The sequence below is a fragment of the Opisthocomus hoazin genome, chromosome 4, assembly GCF_030867145.1.
Source record: "Opisthocomus hoazin isolate bOpiHoa1 chromosome 4, bOpiHoa1.hap1, whole genome shotgun sequence".
Classification (NCBI taxonomy): domain Eukaryota; kingdom Metazoa; phylum Chordata; class Aves; order Opisthocomiformes; family Opisthocomidae; genus Opisthocomus; species Opisthocomus hoazin.
Genome location: NC_134417.1, coordinates 75,843,016 through 75,866,376, shown reverse-complemented (window position 1 = coordinate 75,866,376; position 23,361 = coordinate 75,843,016). Strand labels below are relative to the sequence as shown.

General features: G+C 43.9%; 1 protein-coding gene across 1 annotated transcript; it reads left to right on the top strand.

Moving 5' to 3' along the window:
• The first annotated feature begins 770 nt into the window (after window positions 1–770).
• Window positions 771–22,327, top strand: LOC142361190 (uncharacterized). Its single transcript, XM_075419561.1, has 4 exons — window positions 771–817; window positions 10,129–10,667; window positions 12,003–12,069; window positions 16,819–22,327. The coding sequence occupies exons 2-4, from the start codon at window positions 10,206–10,208 to the stop codon at window positions 18,336–18,338; spliced, it is 2,049 nt and encodes a 682-aa protein (XP_075275676.1). The 5' UTR covers window positions 771–817; window positions 10,129–10,205; the 3' UTR covers window positions 18,339–22,327.
• The last annotated feature ends 1,034 nt before the right edge of the window (window positions 22,328–23,361 follow it).

Here is a 23,361-nt window from a genome sequence, read left to right as displayed (position 1 = left end):
CAGCCCCGAGGCCGCACTTGCTCCGGGCGCTGCCCCGCACCTTCCCTCAGGTTACGCCGGGGAGGGACGGGACGCGGCGGGAGGCGGTGGGTGGGCGGGCGAGCGGTGTAAAAAGTTGTTCCCGGATTTGGGATGCTCTGGCGGGACCTGCAGAACCGGGGGGGAGAGGGATGGGGGGGGGTTGTCCGCGGGTCTGCGCGCCCCGGGCCGGGAGGAAGGCGCGGCGGGTCGGGCCGCCCCGCAGAGAGCGGGCAGCTGCCCTGACCCGCCGCGGCCTCTCTTCTCTTGCAGGCGCGGCCGGAGATGCCGGGGAGACGGATGTGGTGGGCGCGCTGCTGGCTCGGCGTCTGCCTCTCGCTGCTGGGCGCGGGGGGCGGCAGCGCCGAGCCCGGCGGCGGTGAGGTCCCCCCGCCGCCCTGCCGCGGGGCCCGCTGCGGCGGCAGGGCCGCCCGCCCTTCCCGCTCCTTCCTCCACGCCGCCGCGCCGCTGCGGCCGCCGCAGGGCAGGGCGCCGCCCGCCGCCCCGCACCCCGCCGCCAGGGGGGGCGCGCCGGAGCCCTGCCCCGGCGGAGGCTGCGCCGCCAACGGCACCCGCCGCGACTGCCAGGGCCTGGGGTGCCGGCTGCCGGCCCGCCTGCGCCCGCGGCCCCGCGGCCCGGGCTGCGCCGCCGCCGCCGCCGCCGAGGGCTGCCCCGAGCCCGCCCTACTGCGCGCCAGCGACAGAGCCGCCCAGTTCGCGGGGGACGACTTCGCCTACGCCGGCCCCGAGCTGGGCGGCGGCGCCCCGGGGGTGCAGCTCACCTGCGACGTCAAGCCAGGTGCGGGGCGCCGCGGGGGGGCCGGGAGGGCGGGACGGGCCGCGGGCGCAGGGTGCCGGGTCTCCTCGCGCCTGGCGGGAGACCGCCGGGCCCAGGGGCTCGGGCGCCGCCGGGAGCCCGGCCACAAGGCCGCCCGCCCGGGCCCGCCGGACCCCTCCTTTGGGGGGAGTTGGGAGGGAAATCCGGCGCTGGTGTTCGTGGCGCGTGGGGGGATTGCTGCCCTGGCTCCCCGCTCTGCTCCCCTGTATCTCCCCTCCGCGCGCACGCCTGAGGCCCACGGCAGATGAAACACGGAAAAACTTTTTTTAGCACTGTTTTTAATCGCGTGTAACACCTCTAGCTGTCTCTCTCTTCACGGTCTGGTGTTTCTGGGGTTTTTAATTTGTCAAAACCTTGTGCAAGGCTTCAGGGGGGTGTGTGTGCGTTCCACACCCAGGATGAACGGACTGGTGCCGTGGGTAAGAAACTTGCTGCTGCTGCTGACAAACTGTCTTGCTGAATAGCCATGGGGGAAAAAACAAGAAGTGGCAGAGCCTCTCATACTGCACATCATTCAGAGCACTTGTCTGTCAGCTGGGGAGAGCACAGCTCTGGTCTGTGGTCAGTTCAGTATCCCCGCCGGAAGCCAGGTATGTCCATGGTTCATACTTGGGGAGGGGATTCTGCCCCTTTACTCCTCTCTCGTGAGACCCCACCTGGAGTCCTGCGTCCAGCTCTGGAGCCCCCAGCATAGGAAGGACATGGATGTGTTGGAGCGGGTCCAGAGGAGGGCCACGAAGATGATCAGAGGGCTGGAGTACCTCTACCAGGAGGACAGGCTGAGAGACTTGGGGCTGTTCAGCCTGGAGAAGAGAAGGCTGCGGGGAGACCTTACAGCAGCCTTCCAGTACCTGAAGGGGCCTACAGGAAGGCTGGAGAGGGACTTTTCACAAGGGTGTGTAGTGATAGGACAAGGGGGAACAGCTCTAAACTAAAAGAGGGCAGATTTAGATTAGATATTAGGAAGAAATTCTTCACCATGAGGGTGATGAAACACTGGAACAGGTTGCCCAGAGAAGCTGCCCCCTCCCTGGCAGTGTTCAAGGCCAGGTTGGATGAAGCTCTGAGCAGCCTGGTCTAGTGGAATATGTCACTGCTGATGGCAGGGGGTTGGAACCAGATGATCTTTAAGGTCCCTTCCAACCCAAACCATTCTATGATTCTACTTGCAGGCCAGCAGGAGGTGCTGTGTAATTGCCTAGAATACATAGATTTATCCACATGAAAAGCACCAGCAGATCTTTAATGACCACAAAGCAGTAGGGGTTATGGTTTGATGCCCTGTCTGAAAGATATAAAATATATGAGGAAGGGTGATTTATTTTATTCACATTGATTTTAAAAGCTTATGGAAAGCATGAAGAAGGTCATCTAAACTTTGTGACACCCGTGTGGCTAATCTGAGGGCTGTGGCTGCCTCAGACGGCAGAGCGCATGCCAAGCCTCGTTACTGACGTCTGCTTAGCGAAGTGACATCTCCTCCAAAGCAGACTCCAGCACTTAGTGGCGAGATTTAATCCCCCCAGTGCCTAGTGCGGTGACACTGTCTACCTTCATCTTGCCTGTTACTGCTCCCAGATATCTTGCAGCACCTCTGTATACACCGTGACCAAAGGTGGACAGAGAACAGGGAAGTCAGTATGGTTACCCTCCATTTTCTCTGCATCTGTGCATATTCTTTGTACCATCATTGTAACTGCCATGCCTCACTTTTGCAAGAGGACCCTGGATATTTGCATTTTCTTTGTCCTCAGCAAAATCATCTCTATGTAATACAAGCCCTGGCAAATAAAAAGGCCGTTCTGCATGGACAGAAAAGACCTATACGTCTTGGATGGTGCTGAAAGCAGACATCCTGTAGCTCTGTGAAGGTCTTACAAAGAGCATCCAGCTCAGCATGCCCTCTTTCTCCAAACATCCTCTTATTCTTTGGCTATCTATAGAAGACCCGGATCAGTGTGTGCTGCCCAGACTCCAGTACCATCAGCACTTCCAGCTAACATGGTGAGTTACATGCACCCCTCATCTCCTAGGCCTTAGAGTTAGGTCCTCTGTCCCCTCTGACTTGCGTCAGAGGAAAACAGAGTATGGGAAGGCAAAAGGGTCAGAGAGTTAAGATGCTGGGGATTTTGGAGACTTCATGAAGAGTTCACCGTACTCTTTCAATTTTATGCTCTTTGCAGGCCTGGTGCTGGGAGAAATGTTGGAGAAACAGAAGCGTGATTAGAAGTTTCCCTTAACAAAGTCCTTGAATACGTCAAGAATGGATTATACCTTACGGCCAGTGGCAGTCATGGGTTTGTGCATTCACCTCCTTCGCGTGACAGAGAGAAGCATCCTATCTGTTGGAGGGAAAGCAGTGTACAGCACCGTCCACTAAACCGCATAATCTCGTGGAAGGCACTGTCAGCGCGGAAGCACACAGTGAGCAAACCTGTGATAACACATGAGCTTCTGTGTCTGAGGGCAAGTTTTCAGATGAGGACAACTGCGCCCTCTGAAGTTGTCTCCTCACTGCTTTTGCCTTGTGGCCAGTGAGTGACACTGGTTGGCACAAGCCCGCGTCCAGGCCCACTGCAGCAATCATGGCTGCAGTTGGTGTGGATGAGACTTGCTGTAGACATACTTCTGTCCAGGCTGGACAAAGGACATATATACAGGTTTTGCCCGTTCCAAAGACTGGACCCAGGCCTTCACAAGGCAGCTTTCTCTCCTGGGAGTGGATGAAAACCATAGTGGATTCAGCAACATCTAGCAGAAATTCCAAGTTTGTGGCATTGGGAACAAAAAAATAAGCCATGTTGGCAGTCTTTGGTTTCCTTCAAGTCAGCGTACAGGCAAGCATTTGGTATTCTACTCTGTCTGCAACCTGTCAACATTCTCTGCATTTGCCTGAGACCTGCTTTTGAGCACAGGTCCGTGGGTTTCCTGCACTAGTGCAGAGAATACCTTGTTCAATCCCTGTTTGCAGCTGGAGTGGTGGGTCTTGGAAGTGAGCGTGGTTCTGTATAGTAATTCCAGCATGGCTTGTCTACTAGAACAAACAGAACAACAAAATGTGATAATCAGACATCTAATTAGGGGTAATGCGTTTACAGTTGTCTGGGGAGAGCTGCTACTCAAACAGCACGCAGTGAACGTGACAGGGCAAATGCAGGTAAGGATCATGAAGAGCATGCTGCAGTTCTTGTCTTCTAAAGAGCCCTGCTGGGGAAGACTGAGAGCGCACTCAAGAGCTGTGCCCAGTCTGTATGGTGGAGATGGTGGCTTTCCTGCCATGAAGTTTTGCGGATAAATCTCATTATGCGGGTATGGCAGGAGTCTGTCTTACAGATGTGCAGTACAGGTGTAACTTCATGAGGAAAAACCATATTTAGGGAGAACTGGCCATGGTGGTCAGTAGCGTGTGGGGACCAGCAAGAGTCCCTCTGAGGGAAATCTGGGAATCTCTTGTGTGTAGCCGTGAATATGCTGGAGACAGGCTTAGCTGAGCTCTGGGAGTCTCTGGGGTTAGTCAGAGGGCACAGAGTTGCCGCTGTACTCGGAGTGGCTGCCGTGTGCTCCCAGTCCTCTTTGCAGTGTCTTGTGAGGTGGGGCTGCCCCGTGTGCTCGGCATGTAACTTAAATGAGCAGGTAAAGAAGATACTGCAGTATTTTTTTTTTGCCTGTGCACAGTTCATCTTTTGCATGACTGCAGGGTGATGTCTGTACGGTTTTCAGACAGTGCAGGTGTATGCCTTCAGCCCAGGCAATCGTACATTTATTTTAGCCTCCAGGAACTTGTCACATGGTTGGAAAGAACACAGGTTTATGACAAGTTATCTGCCACCTCTACATCCTCACTCATCCTCCTAATTCTTCCTCAGTTAATCACCCCAAAAGAGGAGGTTTCTCTGGCATCCATGTGCAGAGAATTCGTCTTGGGCGTTTCTAGCATTTTTAGATCAAGGTTAAAGGTACTGTTAGTTCCTTGTGGAAGATGGAGACAAGGCTTTCTGGCCCTTCAATTTCACGACTAAGGTGCTGTAGCTGAAAACAGAAAAAGTCATCTATTCAAGAAGAAGCAGGTCAGTGACTGTTCCTGTCTTTCCGTTGTTTTTAGGGGAACATTTCTGTCTGGTTACCATTTCAGCATGTCACTCTAAGGCCAGCCTCACGAGGTGTTTCTGTGCCATTACCCTCTCCTCAGAGAGCAGGGGAGCTGGAATACACTGCCCAGCTGACCCTAAGGCCATTTTTCTGCCTGTATTAATTCACGAGCCACAGGTTGGTGGCTCATGCCAGCCTATGACTACCAGCTCTGTGACAGGGCATGAGTAGATATGCAATGATTCTACACTCACGAAGAGAGACCTCCCCTCCAGTTTACCTGGTGGAGAAGACTCTGTTTTGATGAGCAGAATAATCTTTTGTTCAAGCTGTTGTGTAGCCCTATTTGTGTGAGGTGCAGTCTACTTTAATGTGTGCTGAAGACCATGCCTGATACCAGCCCTCAAAGATGCAGGCCAGTACTGGGGACTCGAGCTGATTCCCAGGACTGTGTCTGTGTTTGCAGGCTCATCTGCATGAGGCAGGTGACTGTTACTGTCCACCAGCTGCCTGCCAGAACCAGCACAGCCCTTCTGTGGGGACCACACAAACATCTTCACTGTCTTTTCAGCCAGTATCAGCAGCACCACAGCTACTATCCAGAAAGGTCCTGCCAACTGCAGCCGAACCACCACTTCTGTTGTCCAGGTGAAGATGCTGGAGTGCAGACTTGTACTCCCTTTTCAAATCAGATGAGCCCATTCCTCTGCAGGATTGTCACTGCCATTTCTCAGCAGCACCGTGAGCACGCCTTGCTTCCGCTGAAAGACTGGCATCCCAAAAGAAGGAATGCACGGGGCCTGCTTTTGTTGTCTTATCATTTTGTATCCCTCTGTGTTTCTCTCCTTACTCATTAATTGCCATTAAATCCTTCTTTTTTCCTGTCACACCCATCTTTCTGTTGTTTTCTTTCAGGCAGACTTCTCTGCAGCTGCACACATCTGCATTTGGGCAAAATAATGTGCAGCTGCCGTATCTCATACTTGCCAAACCTGGTGAACAAGGTTGTAGGTTCTAATGCTGTGCATGCACCTGTGGGCTGAGCAGTGCCTGCAGCCCACTGCTCCTGTCTCCTGTGGTTACTAGGAGTGACTGGCTCCATCAGATGGCCCGGTGCTCTCCGATCCCAGTCGAGGTCTCACCTGCCCTTCCTCACAGTAGGATGACCGCCTGCATTTAGCTGCTGCTGCTCATGCAGTGGCTACCCTGTCCCTGCAGCATGCCCTCAGGATTACGTGTACTTTCCAGACATGCAAGGGAGATGTCGCAGAGGTTTGTATGTGATCCTGTGTTTGCACCATGGATTGATCTGGAAGCATAGAGCAGAAGTCTACAAAACAGACCTTGCCATGACTGTCTGTGGCATGTATATGCCAGGAAAGTAATATTGCATCTGTGGTCATGGGAGCAGCTGAGTGTTGCTAGTGGGTGTACCTGCTTGATGCTTGTCTGGGCAGCATGGAAAGGTACCTAAATCAGATTGCTGGCATCTACTAATGTGTGAACATCACTTGCAGTGGAATTGTTCTCATAATTTTAGACGTCTGTGATAGAGGCATCCCCATCTGACGTGTTCACCGTGCCTTACCTTTATATAGCTAGTGAAGAGAAACAAGGCCACATTTAGGGCACTCTGCATCTGAGCTATTTTAGACTTCAGAATTCTTTTGGAAAACAAGATATGCCGTCTGCATAGTTGAATGTAGTTTATTTTCAGTAGAACCTTTTCTTTTGTGCAAGAGCTTTATCATGTTCTCTGTTGGTCTGGCATTTTGAACTGCCAGTAGCACCAACTGTACTGTGCAGAGAAGGGCCTCTTGTACCGGTAAGTAAAACTTTAGTCATAGTACTGCACAATGGATAAAAATGAGAGGAAAAAAAGTCACAATGGACTTTTTAGGCCTCATATTCTCAACAACTGAGCTTTAGGCAGCCAAAAGGAGCAAAGCTAAACTGACTGACTAGAATGTAGCTGTTCTGTAAGGCTGTTCAGGGCAGAGATAATAGAAAGGTGGTCCATCATGTGAGTAAGCCTCACTGCAGTCAGTACTTAAAATTATAGCTATTACTACTGCCAGGAAGTCGGACAGTTACTGATTGAAGACAATGCTCTGTAAGTATGTGCTTAAAAATAAGCTCTACTTTGTCTCATTGAATCAGGGCTTTAGTTAGCCTTTCTTTGCTCTAATAGTTTTGCTCATGTGTATGAGAAAAGCTCAGATTCCCAGGACAGGAAGAGCCCAATAACTCTGTCTTAGAAGAGTTTGTATTCTCTCTGTTTCGAAATTTGTGATGGCTGGAGTAGTTCAAAATGTTACTGTTATTGGTCCCTGAATCTCAGACACTGAGAACTGGAGGGAGACTGGTTTTGAAAAAAAATGGTTTGGTAATATATCCTTGGCTGTAAGATTCATTCCCTTTCGCAGTTCCCCAGAGGCAGTTCCCTGGACTGACTTTTAAGTGGTGCGGTTGGACTTTTCCTCACTTCTGTGAAGATTATTTCTTTTTTAATTTTTCATTGAGAAAGCAAGTCAAAAGGCCTAGAAAGGGGGAGTTTGATGCTGTTACTTTCATTACTATTTGTTCCTTACAAACCTGGATTTGTTAACATTTCAAGTTTAAAGACAAGATCATCTCTTTTTGAAGTTATTGCTTATTGATAACGGCAGACATGTGTGCATCTCATGCGACAGTAAATGCAATGGGTGTTAGTACTGTCTAGCAGTTTCCTAGGGGAATGCATTTAGAATTTGTTTTTGTGTTACTAGAAGAATATTATGCTCATTATTTACTACATTTAGATTATTTTTATCAATAACTGTATTGCCGTACTAGCATGGAGCCCTGTTCTCACGTGTGATCTCAGCTTGTAAGAAATCATATTAATGCAGGACAAGAGGATGAAGTCCCTCTCAGAAAACTTACAGGGAGCTCTGCCAAGAAACAATTAAGTAACAGTAGTCAACATGGTAGCCAAAAGCCTCAATATGCCAGCTTTCATCAGCTGTTTTTCTTAGGTGCATATGCTTTATTTGGCCAGGTAAGGGCCGCCCTTTTCCTCAGAGACTTTCCATCTGCTTTGAAGACTCTTGCTGATACGTGGGCTAACCCTTTTGCACTGTGTTGTCACTTGTACAGCCAAAATACTTGTCAAAGACCTGTGCTCTTCTGCCTGTATTCTCAGTTGTCAGCCGGACTTCTTTGAAAAGTTCTGCGAAAAGGAATTTGTTAATGTCTTTCCAGCCCCAAGCACAAATGGACCCTACGCAGGTTGATGAAAAATCTTGATAGACAATCACAGCGTGCTTGTAACTGTCTTGCTGCCCAGTATCTGTCAAGTCTATGGGCTGATTTCAGGCAAATTTGACAATGGGCAGAGGTATTAAAAGTAGGTGAGGTTGTACAGACTTTGTAAGGGCTGATTAAAGAGAGGAGAGAGTGGAATATGAGCATCTGAAAGTTTGCCTCTAGCTGTTAATCCTTTCAGCTGGTAGGACAAAAGCAGCTTGGTTGTTGCTCTGTATTCTGAAGAAGAGTGGTAGTGAAGGTAGTGCTACTTATTTAGCCAGTCAAATGGAAGACACAAATCCACAGAGAACCAAATCACATTGGTTCTGCTCTTCACAGAACTACTTGTTCGTGTTAGACAGAAGGAGATCTGGGGTTATAATTTACCAGGTATTTCAAAATCTGGAATTTTCAGCTTGGATGGGGAGTGTGGCCTTTCCCCGATCCTAGTCTTTCTCAAATCCAGTACCCTGCAAACTACCTTAATATTTACGTGAATACGGAAAAATAAAAATTAATATATGCCTTATGCTGTGGGTACAAGTAACGGATATTTTGCGAACCGTAAGCAGGAACTAGCTATGGTCTTTTTCATTGTCTCATCCTTGATGTTGTGCACTTAAAAGAAGAAAATTCAGTGCTGCATAAGAGCAGATGAGTGACCATATTGGATTCAGGATTCTCTCTCAGGCAGTGTCCGGCAGCGGATACTGTGGAAAGCATGGCATGGTATTTACCTAGAACATTTTCCCAGTTCTAACAGTTTGTTGCTCAGATTTCCTGAACCCGATTGATGTCTGTGTATCTTTTAGCCCTAGATTAATTTTATTTTGTGTATTGGCCCAGCACTTTCTGGACCTGGTTGAACTTTTAACATATATTGAAACTGCTGCCTTCATTTAATGTCCCCTAATTCTTGTGTTGGAAGAAAGAGTGAAGTTTCCATATCCGCTTGCTTTCGGACACCTGTCATATAGCAAAGTTGTTTGGTTTCTTTTTTTTTCCAAGCCTGGAAAGTCCTACCTACTTTCTCATGTTGTAACAGTATCATACGTTAGATTTTCCTTGCTGGCCTTTTGTGAACTTTTCGAGTTCTTCTATGCCCTTTTTTGAGATGGGGAACCAGGACCACGTGCTGTATTAAAATTACTCTTGATGAATATAATGCCGTACTGATATGTTCTCTTCTGTTAATGTATTCCTCTTCTAATCAGTCCTAGCATTTTATTTGCCTTTTTGACCTCTGTTGGGCACTGAACTGATGATTACATGGCTCTGTAGCCCAGCATCTATATCTTGATATATTAGCTCAAGATCATTTCCAAGTAGTAATAATAATCTACAAGCACAACATTGGATATAAAAGACTTAGATTTTTATTTTCAGTGGGTGCTTCATTTCACCTTTATCTCCTTTGAGTTTTTTTGCCATTTTATTGCTGCTACTCAGTATCATAGACTCCTTTTGCAGCTCTTTACAACTGACCCTTACTTTTACTGCCCTTATAGCTTAGTATTCTCAGCAAGTTTTATCACCTCATTTTATCACCTCTATAGTGAAAATTGACCATTTACTCTTCACTCAATTTGAACGCTTACATAGGAATGATTAATCTGTTATTAAACTCAAGTGATGATAAATTTATGCCCTGAAGCATGGGGCTTGATTATGACTTTTTAAATGTCTGCAACCATAAAAGTTGTTGCTTATGAAATGGAAGACCTTGTGGTCCCATGAAGGGGCTATAAGGATAGTAAAGGAACTGGCCTTATAATCATGGCTTGAATTTAGTGAGACTTGTCATTAACTTATTGAAATTAGAATGTCTTGAAGAGATAATACAGCAAGCTGGCAAACTAGTTTTCTTGCATGATAATCGATCATTTGTATTTCAGGAGAAAATGAAGTTCCATCTGAAGATGCCCTAATACTGCAGCTGCACCTTGCAAAAGGGCATGAGAAATTTACTGAAATGCTGAAAAGCGAACAGCAGACCATTGTCGATTTGCAGCAAAAACTTGCTGAACAGCAGCACATATTGGTTAGCCAGCAACAGGAGATTCTTGAACAGCAAAGGAAAATGTATGAACAAATGGATCTGGTCAAAGTCCAGTATGGCATGCTTTTTGATACAGTGAAACAAATGTCATTTCAGAGTTTGCAAGAAGATATTCAAAATTATTTTGAAAGTCATCTTCAAGGACTTCAGAACCAGGTCAGAAATCATCTCCAGAAGTCGTACTCTGTGCATAAAGTGGAAGTGGATGCAAAAGTGATTAATGTTGGGGAGTCTTTGCTGGACTGCGGCCTTTGTGAAAGTGATGAATTTTGCAACTTCCAAAAGACACCTTCACAATGTGAAAAATGCACATTGTGTCCTGCTGGATTTTTCCAAATGGCTGAGTGTTCTGCAAACTCTGATCGGATCTGCCAGGTGAAATATAGTCCTGTATCTTTCGGTTATTGCTTATGAAGTATTGTGTGGGACATACTGGGATAATGTTCTGGAAATAACTACTTAGATAGCTGGAGAGATCTGCTTTGAAGCATGTGCTTTACCAAATGGGTCTGTGGCGCTTCAAAGTCTGCCTGAAGTTTTTTGTGGGTTTTCTCTTTACCATTTACTGCTCTAAATGGGGCACTAGTTTGTGCCTGTTGGGTGTGACGCTTTCCCAAACCTGACATCTGGCAGGACTTCTGTTCTTTTCATGATGGGAAAAAACATGTATACTAATGCATGCTAAATTTGTTTATTTAATCCCAGTCCACTCTACAGGAACTTCTAGACATCTCTGAAAAGCAGAGGAAAGCTTTAGTAAGCAAAACTAGAGGTCAGATACTTCTAAATTTGGAGACAAAAGTTGCCAGTTAAAAAAAATGTAAAAAACAGTTCCAGCTTAAACATAACATACAAACATATAAAAATATAGACCATGGATGCTTTTATTATTTAATACATTTTGTTATAAAATATTTTTATTATGCAATACAAAACTGGCATGTAATTAAAATAAGATGGGTCTTTGGTCACTTTCTCTCATTTAGAAGTCCTAAGGTACGTGAGGAACTTGATATTAAAGCAGTGTCTCATTTGCCAAGTGTTGCCCCTAATTCTTAGCTTAACATGGGCCTGAATTTATAAGCCTAAGCTTATGGTCACCGAAGCCCAACGTACTGAGAGGAGAACCTGGAGGAGCCTGTCCTGTTCCCTCTCTGCTAGTCTCAGTTTTCTTTACTGCTAGTGTTTAAATGCAAATGTAGCCTGTTAGTCTTTCCCCTCTGCCTGCTGTAGGGTGACAGGAGGGCTTGTTGACAGGAAATACTACTTTATCATTTACCTTTATTGTGTGTTTTTCAGTTAACACCTTCCTCCCAGACTAAATGCATTTAAGAGCCTTTCCTAACACTGTCTCAGTTGTTACAATGTCCTTAAGACCAATCAGTGATGGATTGTTCCCGGGGATGTGGTACAGTCTTACAGATCATGCATTGTAACAAGCGTTGGTTGTGCAACCAATCCATATAGCTGATCATCTGCAAAGTACTAGCTTTTTGTGGACGCCACACGGTCCTTTTGGATACCTTGTTAAAACAGGTGACAAATCCAAAACAAGTTGTGTTGCTCCAACATGCTTATGAGATCAGCCCGCTTTCCATTCCCACATATGCCTTTTCCTGGCAGATGGGTGTCACAGAGCCTGAAGAAGTGCCTGTTTCAAATTTAAGTTGTTGTGTTAAAGTGTTTCAATATGATTCTTGTGATTTACAGGACAGAGATGAATGCACTGAATCTCCAAGCATTTGTGGTGAGAGAATAAAATGCCTGAATACTCCGGGTAAGTTATATTCTCTGATAACTAAAGAATGACTTCAGGAACAGGCCAAAGAGATAGATAAGTACTCAGGCCTGTGTGTTTATGAATAATAACATGCTCAGCTTGCTGGAATCAAAGAGGTTGAAAAACAGACGTAAGTTGTGGACAGTGGACTCTTTAGGATGTAATATCCACTAGGAGCATTGGATGGTCCCTTTGACTTTATTTTTGTGGGGTTTTATATGCTTTGGTTTTAATTTTCACTTATGACCTGACTTTCTTCTTGTTTATGCTGGTGCAAATGGGGTCAAAATCAAAGATATTATTCCTAATGGAGAAAAATAGTTGTCATTTTCCTTCTGCTGCACCAGGACAGGTATTTGATTTGATCTAATGAAGGTTCTTATAAGGCCTCCCTCCATCAATCTTACTCTTATTTAGCAACAATATTGTCAAATACTGAGTAATGATCAACACTTTCCATCATTTTCAGGTGCTTGGGGGAATTTTTCACACATTTAAGAACAGATTTGACTGGAGTTCTGCACTACAGTCTTCTCCTTCATTACTTCTTATGGCAGTCAGACACAGAAGAGCAAAATTAATAGACATACTGAGCAGATTGTATCCAGCACTAGGTTTCTTTCTACTTGTTTAATTTTTGGTCAGCCAAAAAAACTTGAACTCTGTGATCAAACAGGGCATTTCACCAGTTGTGACCTCTACGTGAGGGCTCCCAGTCAAGTAACCAAGGGAGGGCTTCATTAGTTTTTGTGGTTTTCCTCCTCTACACTTCTTACTTGTAAAAAGAGTGTGGCCTCTCTGAGGGTCAAGTGCTCTTTTTCAGTTGATTATTAGTGATTTTGTACTATTTTTGCCCTGACCCCGGTGGACAAAAAAGTGGGATGGAATTGGTCCTAGGAAAGGGTTAAAAGAGGACATGGGGTCACTTATATTGTCCTTACTTGCTCTGGGCAGGAACTGTGGTGGATTGGGTGGTATTACTACAAACACCACAGGAAGCTGGAGAAAGCCCTTAGTGTTGTCTTCTGTGGCAAATGCTGTAGAGGAGGTACCACCAGTCTTACAAAAAAGAGGCAAGACACATTTAGACAGCCTTAGTGGTGAGCAGTTAACAGGCAAGACAGCTTAGGGCACAGAATCTGAGACAGCATTGGAAAGGTATAAGGCTTTGTCTCTTTAGTAAGAGACTGGGTTTGGATGAGTTGGTAGTTTTGTGGAAGGAAGCCTAGAAAGCCCCAGCCCTAGGAACAGAGAACAGCCAATGTGGTAGTTGTCGGGCGTTGCTCTAGCCTGTGGCTTGGAAGAGGGAAGGCTGTGAGGAATTTATCCAGTGGGTTTAGTGGTGGTGGGGACGCAGACCAAGAGTGGGTCTATACGATGCAGGAGGAAAGTAAGCGAGAGCAGAATATTGCCAAGAAACAGACGGACGGTGGCGGTGTGTCAGACCACAGAAATGCGGTAGCAATGTGTTTGAAAGGAAGGGACTCTTCCCTTGATTCCTTCTCTCCCAGTTTTAACGGTGGCTTGTAAAGATGTGAAAGCAAACTATTTCCCGTCACCTGGATCAGGAATGAATATCCTGTCAACATCGTCCCCATCTGTTGTGGAAGAGAGCGTGTTCTTTTTATTTTTTATTAGAGAGGACTACTACTTTCAGCCTGTCTGTTCGTGATAGTTCATTGTCTTATACCAGTGCAATTAACTTGTCCAAAGGGAGGCTGCAACTGAATGTCTGTTTTGGGTAGTGTAGGGGAGATGGGGATGTGATCTGACATATGAGTTCCAGATGTTGTATGTGGTTTCCTCAGCTGCACGCAAAGGTTGTTGCATCTGTAGCAACTCATGTTCACTGTGCAGTGTGAAGGGAGACAGAGCAAACAACAATAAAGAAACATGCAACTAGGAGCCTTTCTTTCTTCACCTTTCCGCCTTCCTCTACATCATACTTTCACCTCCTGCTTTTTCTTGCTTTTATCTGGGATGACAGTGGTTAGGTTATCTGATTAAAGGCTAGCCATCAAGGAGCAATGACAGTTGGAGGTACCTAATAAGTGAAAATAGAGTCCAGTGCATCATTTCCTTCTCAGACAATCACGGGAGAGTGGTCAGACTGTTGTCTTTGGTGTGAACCCGCCAAGCGGAGTCAACCAAAGGCACTCTCCCCAGAATGCCATGCAAGCTAAAGAGGCCTTACTGTAGAACTTGCTGTAGGGTGTAGGGGGAAGTGGAACGAGAACCCAGACATGTAGCTCTGATTTGTAATTAGCCATGTTGATTTCTGATAATCCAAATTTGACGTAGAAGGTTTAAAAAGAGGTGGATTCCCATACTAAATCTACTTGAATGTCACCTTTGCATCATCCAGTTATCAGTAGTAACAGCAGAAAAATAATGCATGGCTTACTCTAGTTGCCTTGCAATTTCCTGGCCTCCATGAGCAGCTGGTGAATGTGCTGCAGAGATACCCAGTTTCACAGAACCAGCTTGAGTACAGCTGGGCTGCTCCCTGTTAAACTACATGCAGCAGTGCCCAGAGCAGGAGCCAGGAAGAAGTGGGAGAGGTTGTCAGGCACTAAAGAGAAGTAGGAAGCAATCACAGCATGCCGCCCTGCTGGCTTTCTGATGTTTGACTGTCATTTGCTGCTTGACCTCTTCTGGGCAAAGGTTAGGATGCTGCTCTTGCCACTGTGTCCACAGTATAAAGCAGCCTGTGTGCTGCTTTGAAGTCACCTATTTGAAGTACACATGGGGGAACTCCTGCTGCAGATTTCACCCATAAAAGACTAGACAGCAAATTGTGGAGAGTAGTCACCACATGTATTGGTAAAACTGGATATTTGTAAAAAAACAAATATACACTAAAATATTTTAAAGTAGTAAATAGCATAATAAGTATTCCTAGGCGCTACTACAGATCTTCTCTGCTGTGCGAACCAGCTGTATTTGTGTACTCAATAGCAGCTCATGCAGTATTTCTCAGTGATGGGGGAGGCATTGATAGGGGAAGTAGAACTGGTTAAGAAGTGTCACGTGAGCAATTGCACCATGGTTAAAACTGATTTCAGAAGGAAAGTTTGTCTGGATCTTACTTATTTGGCTTTTGTTTCTCGTAAAAAAAGCCAGACGCTTCCAGGGGGATCAGTGTGAAGTTTCTCTTGACTTTATTCAAATGGAAGAATCTTACTGTTCTGCAGTGAGCTCTTTTGAGAAAATGATGCCTAGTCTCAGAAAGAATGTTCTCACATCATAAATTGTGTAGTACTACATATCAGCGTTAGTGGAGAATCATAAGAATCATAAGTGGAGAAACATAAATAGACAAAGAGATAAAAGGGTGACTATATGAAGCCTGTATAAATGAACATGGTGTCTGGTGTTCTCTGCTGAGTAATGTAGTATCAGAAGTGAATTTTAGCCGATATTCTGACCTCCCTTGTGGGCCAGGTGCGTGTATACTGCTCTGTCTTGCAGTTTGCAGTACGTGTGGTGTGCTTTTCTGCCTGCATCAGCAGTCTGCACAGCCAGCTCCACCCTGGGGTTAGCAATGGAGAAAAACAGCTTTTTGGGGCCCATGTCAACTGCTTGTAGTCCCAGTCTCAGAGCAGTTCCCAACCCAGGTGTAGCAACTTTCCAGCTGAGTAATGAAGCAAATGTATGAGACAGTATTCAGATAGTAAAGGATATTTAAGAATAGCTGTAAGAAAGATGATTATTGAATTTTGATTACGGTGGTAAAAAAGCAGAAGCGAGTGCATTGGTGTTTAAGCTTTGAGGCACAAACTGCAAGTGGTTATACTTTAGGGTGCCTCAGATCTTGTGTGTTGATTTAGATCCAGAAGGGTCCACGCACAAAGGTTTTGGGCACCGTTCACGACAGCTGGAGGCGTTGGCAGCTGCTGGTGCTTTTGGAAAATTGCCAGAGAAAATTACAGGCTGCTTTTAAAACCTGCTCTTTGGGTGTGCATTCTTTGATCCACTGAGGTCATGGTGTACCATTTAACAGCACAAAATTGCTTTATGTCAAATAAAGTAATTTCAAATGGCACTTCTAGATATCCTCTTTACTGCTTGCAGCAGTGTTTTATTTTAACTTTGGACTTTCATAACTGCTGCTGTCCTGTGTCTTAGAGCAGTGGTTTTCCACCTTTTGAATGTGTGCACTTCAGCATAATGATTTTAAGCCTGCTGTTTACTATTTTGTTTTTCCTATTTGTTGCTTGCAGGTTCTTTTAAAACTGTACGCAGAATGCTCAGGGTCCATGTCCCCTGGGTTGAAAAGCACTGCTTTAGCAATCACAGCTGCGGCAGTGCTACCCCATAACACGGCTGGGCAGACAGCGCACATTTGTCCTTGTACAGGGGGAGTCTCCGTTAGTTGAAAATGTGTTTGCTGCTCAGTGCACCAGTTAGTCACCACGCTTTTCACCTAGGGTAAGGGAGAGAGTGCCCTTCCAGCAATATCATTGTACCTCATCCACTGCAGGGTTTGGTTAGACTTGCCCCAGTGCAGTCCTATCTTGCTCGTTTCCCACTCTAAACCACTGGATTCAACTTGGACAAGGTGAGTTACCCCTATTATTTCCTCTGTTTGCTATCAAGGATCCTTAAATAGCACATAGTGATTGAACTCCATAGTTGTCTTGTGTTTTCTTTGTTATGATGAGATGTGCTATCAAAAATACTTGATATGTGGAGCTATAGAGTTCTTAGATTTATCAATAAAAATTGTCCATTTCCTGTGAACAGGTGGTTTCCGATGCCTTGGAATTGCTGAGAAAGATGCAGCTTTGGGCCTGTGTGGAGAGGAGTATTTCTTTAATAAGGAAATGCAGGAATGCCAGGCGTGTTTAAAATGTGAAGATGGAATGGTGGCCATGCCTTGTTCCACTGTCAGTGATACGGTTTGTTCAGCAGCCAGTGAAAACAAGTTCTCAGAGTCTTGGGCTGCAAGCATCATTCTACCCTCTGTAAAATCTGGCATCTCTCAGGTCTACTCTGGCTTGCACTTGAAGATAAAGGGAAAGCTTCCCTGTGAAATCCTATCCGTTGAAGATAACAGCCTGGTATTCAGGCAACATGGTCTGTTGTGGACTGACCTAAATTTTGCAGTAAAGCACAGCTGCAGGAATTTTTTGCAACTTTCCTTAAAGCTAAATGGCAGTGAGGAGGGCTACGAACTGAGCGGTGTTCGCATTGAACAGCCAGAAGGAAAATATTTCCAGAGCACTAGTTTAAGCAGTGCTGCTGAAGTGGAGCCCAGCCAAACTCTTTCTGTGTATTTGAGGAGCCCCAATCAATTCTGCAATCAAAGTAAAGACTTATATATTTATGATCTTAATACCCCACTCAGTTTGTTTTGGTTGTCCCATGACACGGGTGCTGTGGCACTCAGTGCACAGATGTCAACAGCAATGCATTACCAAACCAGCTATCGACCTACCTTTAAAATAATGTCTGTTTCTGACCCCTACATGCTAAGTTTGTCTCATGATGGCAGAGCTATAAAGTTCACTGAAACCGGTGTTGTCAAATTTGTGTTCCACCAAGCATTGTATTCCATGGGTCATACATGTGTCCGGGAGGGCTTCTCCTTAATTTCTTATATCAATAGGAATGGTACCAACAGAGAATTAATGAATGTATTTAAATCTGGGGTAAATTACAGAGACACATCAGTATCTGCTTCTGGGGCCACAAAAGTTGGTGCTGGAGATCTGATTAGCTTTGAGATACTTTCTCCCGCACAGTGTAATGTTCGGTATTTTGGAGATAGTTCTGGAATTAGTATGTTCAGCCTCATCTGGATCCCTTCAGCAGTTTCTACTGCCATATCAGCCACAGTTTCTGTTACAGGTCTGCCTACTGGAGCTGTGAGAAACAAATTACTGGATTTCACCCAGGTCTCATCCAGTGAGAAACAGATACAGCTGGTTTCTTCTGGACAGCTTGCTCAGAAGTATTTCATTTTTACTGAAAAGGGAGTTGCCAGCCTTGCATTTAACTTAAAGCTAATTCACTCATGCAATGTGCTCAAAATGACTCTCAACCGGTTGACCATGGATCACATGCAACCCACAGCAATTGCTCAGCAGATTGGAGGTCAGATGCCAGAGGGAAGCATATGGACCAGTGTGTCCCTCCGTGCATCTTTTGAAGTACGTAACGGAACACTGATATCAGTTTCTCTTGACTGTGTGCGTGGAAGGATCAATCAGATCACTCATGAACATGGAACCACTATATCTATTTTATGGATTTCATCTTAATTTCTGTACAGTGAAGGCAGCACAGAACTGGGGTTTAAAATTGCATTTCCATTCTACTCTGATGCTGTACGTATTTGACACCTTACACTGTGTTGACATGAGCAGATTGTCCCACTAAAATGCTCTCAATTTTAGGAATATTTGAATATAATCTTAATTGAATGACCAGGATTTAAAGAAAGAGAGCTTTCGGTGTTCCAAGATTTTACTTCTTATAACATCTTCAGGCAGGGGAACTTTGAATTCAGGTCAAACTCTCTTATTTTTAATAAAGCAATCTCTTAACAACCACAATAAATTGCAGGTGAGGGTAAATACATACCTTTCAGGACTGCAACTGATAGCAGCATAGCCAAATAATGGGCACCTGTTCTCAGTTTCTTCACTGCAGCAGGCTAATATAAAGACTAAATGCACTTTGAGGCTAATTTGTCTACATCTGATAAAATGTTGTGCTTTCTAGAAATGGAGAGAACATGCCTCAAACTAGAGGTTATACTGTGGTGACACTGGAGTATACATGCTTAATATTATAGAAGGGACATGGGTCAAAAATGGAATATGGGTTTTACAAAATATAATGATTGCTCTCAACAAAACCATTAGAACTCGTGACTGTTCTGATTTCATTGGGAAATAATCTGCATTAAAGTAATTTGGGAAGGCTTTTTCCTGTTTGTAGTTTTTGCCACTGAAAAGTTGCAGGATGAGAAGGAAGAAGTTCTATTCTAAAAGTAATATATAGGAGAAAAGAAATGAGTATTGAAAGAATGTCTTGCAATTGAGACTTTTGGAAATTAAACAAATTTTTATTTAGTTTCTTATAAATGAGAAAATATTTTTCTCACCAAAAAGGAACACCATGCACAAACATACTTGTTTTGCTGAACAGGTACTTAATTTAAATAGTGGGTTTTGCTTTTTCTGTTTTTGTTTTTTTTTGTTGTTGTTGTTAAATCCCTCAGTTAATTCTAAAAGAAATGATATATTCAGCGACAGTGATTTTTGTCTTCTTCTAACTCTAGTATCAGACTGTTCTTTCTTTTTCTAATCTATGTAGAGTGTTTTCTCTCATTTCCTCTTTTCTCCTCTGCAAATGCTCTCCTTTCTCATTCCTTTTGTTAGGACTTAATGGCGTGCCCTGTCACATAGCTCAACTCTTTCCAGCCTTCTTTCACCATCCCTACTAAAGAACAGATGTATGTGTCACATATGTAATTACAGAAGAGGGACATTAATAAGGTACTTGCAGGCTGCTTTACATCTACTTTACTGAAGGAAGGAATATTATGCACGATGTAACTTAATGTAGGTGCCTGCCTGAGTATGTATATCTGAAATAGATACACTTTCCTGTGCTCTTCCCCTGATTTAGAGTTTGTCACGCAGCTTTTTTGCTGTATAGTCTCCTATGATTTTCTGTGGAAACATGAACCCACATGCAAGACTTTTATCTGGTGGTTCTATTTTTACTTGTAACTTTATAACTGTGTTCTTAACACTTGCAGTTGTCTTTCACTCATCCTTTTTTCTTGAAGTTTATACTCAAAATTGCTCTCCAGCTCCAAACAGAGAACAGGAGGTTTTCTTACTTTCGACTGCAAAGTCTTAAGCAGTCCATCGCAAGATACCTCGCTGGCTGTTGTGCTGAAGCCAGTTTCAGTATGCAAACCGCAGTAAGTTCCATCCTGGTGTGCCAGAAGCCTGTGACAGAGGTCTCGTTGCCTATGTGTAGCCAGGCTCATTCGTTCTCGCAAGGATGTAAGGGAGGATAGACTAAAGCTAGTATTAAAGGTGTTCAACATTTGCGAAATGCTGTTATTGTTGCAGAGGATATTTGTAGTGGTAGAGGAAGACTTTTGGAATGAGAGCAATCATGCCTATTACATACAGAAGAGCTGCATTGCGCAGGAGCAGAGCACTTTTTCTGGGTACTTCACTCTGGACGTTTACTGAGACTGAACAAAGATGAGATGCCACAGGAGTTCAACTTTTCTGACATATCCCTCTGTTCAGTGAGGCAAATGAGCAAAATGATATCTAGGTGATATCAAGGCCATCATATCTTCTCAAACTTAACTCCTCTCTACAAAGAGGTGATTTTATGAGGAGAGGGATGAAGGGCTGCTTCCTTGCAGAAGCAGGAGTTCTGCAGAGAGCAGACCTGGCTATTTCTAAGGTAAGGCTTCAGGGGAACGCAGTGTTGAATTGATATTCTTATGGTTTTGTTTTAGAGGAAGTTAAGAAGGTCACTTTGTCACAGACAAACCTCCGTTTTTTGCTGTTTTGCGCTATGCAGTTGTGTTAAAGGCTGCCAGTCCCCAGTATAATGACAACTTAAGAGCTGTTCTCGATTTAAACCTGTGCAGCACATACGAGAATCTGATGTTAGACATAATCTGATACATCTTTAGCAAAGTGCAGTTGTTAATTGAATATAATAAGCATTTACTTTATATATAGCATATAGCAAATCTAATGGCATGATTTGTATGAGTATGCTTTATTTGAGTGAGAATGTGATGTCAGTGGAATTGCTTGAATATGGAAGCGAGTGATGCTCAAATCCTGTATTATGCCGATGTTGGTGGTACTTGCATTTAAATGCGCCATTATTAAAGGATGCAGAAACTACCAGGGAGGTACAAGTGAGCATTATCACGGTTAAGAGAGATTTCAGAGTATGGATTCATCAGTGTAGTAAATCGCTGAGGATTCTGAGGAGAGTGCCCATAATTGCCCTTAAATTCAGAGTAGATTTTTAGATACACAATGGCAGAAATGCAGTATTTTGCACCCACCTGGTGGTGATAATACATCTAATACTGTTTTGCTAATGTCAGCTGTCATAACATATTCACATGATTAAAAAAAAAAAGTCTCATTAAATACATAGTACTAATTGCAACTTACAGCAAGCTTAGCCTTATTTTGAGCAAGAAAAGGCTGATCGTTTGAGCCTCTTTTGCATCTCTTGCTTTCGGAAAAAAAAAGCAAGCCTGAATCAATAGTTCAGGCCACTCGCTGACCTTGGTTATAGTAACATGAATTTGGAGTGAGTGTGTTGGAATCGGTGTGGATTTATGATAATCTAATTAACAACATAGTATATAGCCTTTGCATCTATGAAAGTGATATATATTGCCTCATACCATGCAGCATTAAGTGGTGCACTATGATCCTAAATAAGATAAAGTTCAAGAGGAATCAGACAATATACAACGAATGCTAATTTTGTGGCACTTATCCCATTTGCTGTAATAAATTGCATGTTTAATTGACGGTATATCTTATTAATCACATTTGCAACTTTTGAACTTTTTAAAATTCATTTTTTCATATTTTTTTTTTCTATTAGTAGCACAACATAATACTGTGAAGTGCGGAATTAATTTAAAAACTTTTCTTTTGTGTCTTTTGATGCCGCTTTCATGAATATGGTTACAACAGCTGGAGACAGTCTCTCCAATCCTTTCTGCCAGAGAGCATTTCCCATGGAGGTATTCATACAGTAACAGAGTAGGTATGAAGCTGGCAGACTTTAGCTGTACAGAAAGAGTTGAAGTTAATACATCCAGGAAGGCAGGTCGTTATTAATTTATGTTATGCAGATAATGGGCAACAAGGTTGTTGTAGAAAACATGATCGTTACATGAGGAAGATAATTAAAGTTGTATAATGCTGCTCATACAAGAGGAAAAAGGATCTGGCTTACAAAAAACCTGTGTCGTTTTGTATTGTGAAACATTTTGCAAATTCAAAAATTTTACCTGAATCTATTTTATTACCTATACAATTTTTTAATGCTTTTTATGAAGCAGAACTGGGCAGAATGTTAACTCTATTTTAATATTGTGGATACTTCCTCTGTTCTGTGGTCTCTGCAGATGGCACTACACTGTGAAAACTACACTAGTCTCAAGTGATGCTTTTTTATGAAATTTCCTACTTTGAAATATTACTTTGTTTTAAAAATACTGTTTAGACACTTGCCTCTGTTAATATTATATTGTAATATGTTTTAAGAGAACTTTACTGAAATAAATAAAACAATAAGTCTTCATTGGTGTTAATGTTCTGTTCTGAGGAAGGCTAGTTGTGGCTGTTGCGATTTTTACCACTGACTCTTTTGGGGCCAGGCTTTCACAGACGTTATCTGAACTAGTTACCTGTGTTTGCTGAAGTGGTGTTAAGCAAGAACAGCAACAGTACACATTTTTAGCGATCAGCTAGTCTAATCCTTTTTCTGTGCCCACTGTCGTATCTGTAGATCTGAGAAGATGAAAATTGCATCTGATGCTGCTACACTAATAAATACTTTTGTCAAAAGAGCAATACAGTTTATCTTGGCCATTGCTACCACCCTAATAATACAGAGAAGAAAAAGGAGAATACATTTTTTAAAAGAAGAAGCCTTGGTGCTTCATGGGCTCGCTGTCAGATGTGGGAGCTTTGGGAGTGTTGTGGGGGGTCCTGCTCAGACCTTTGCAGTAGCACAGCTATGCTTTTGTCGGGGTCTGTGATAGTGAAAGCTCCTGTGTTCCCAGTAGAGACTCTTTATGATTATTTTGAATTATACAACTTTTTCTTCTTTTTGGATACATTATTATTTATTAGAGCTGAATGAAAGAGAGATGCTGTCAAATGATGTCCGTTTAGAAATAATTTTGAAACAGATTCCTCTCAAAACCAATTTGAGACAAAATTGGTATTTATTTCAGCCTTTTCCATTAAGAACAAAAAAAAGAGAACTTTTACATGATGTGTTTTCCACCAATTGTATTTATACTGATTTGAAGGGCTCAGATAAACAATTCCTGTAAGAAGGGGATTACAGATTTCATTAACATTGCCTAAATTGGCCAAGGATGAAATTCAGAGGAGGGAGAAAAGAAATATTTGTGAAATACTGGTGAAAAGAGACCCATCCTCCTCCAGGCTGGATCCAAAACTGCCCCTTCTCATCTGGCCTTCAGCAGCTGATATGGTTTATTCCCTTTCCATAACACCCCAAGCCACCTTG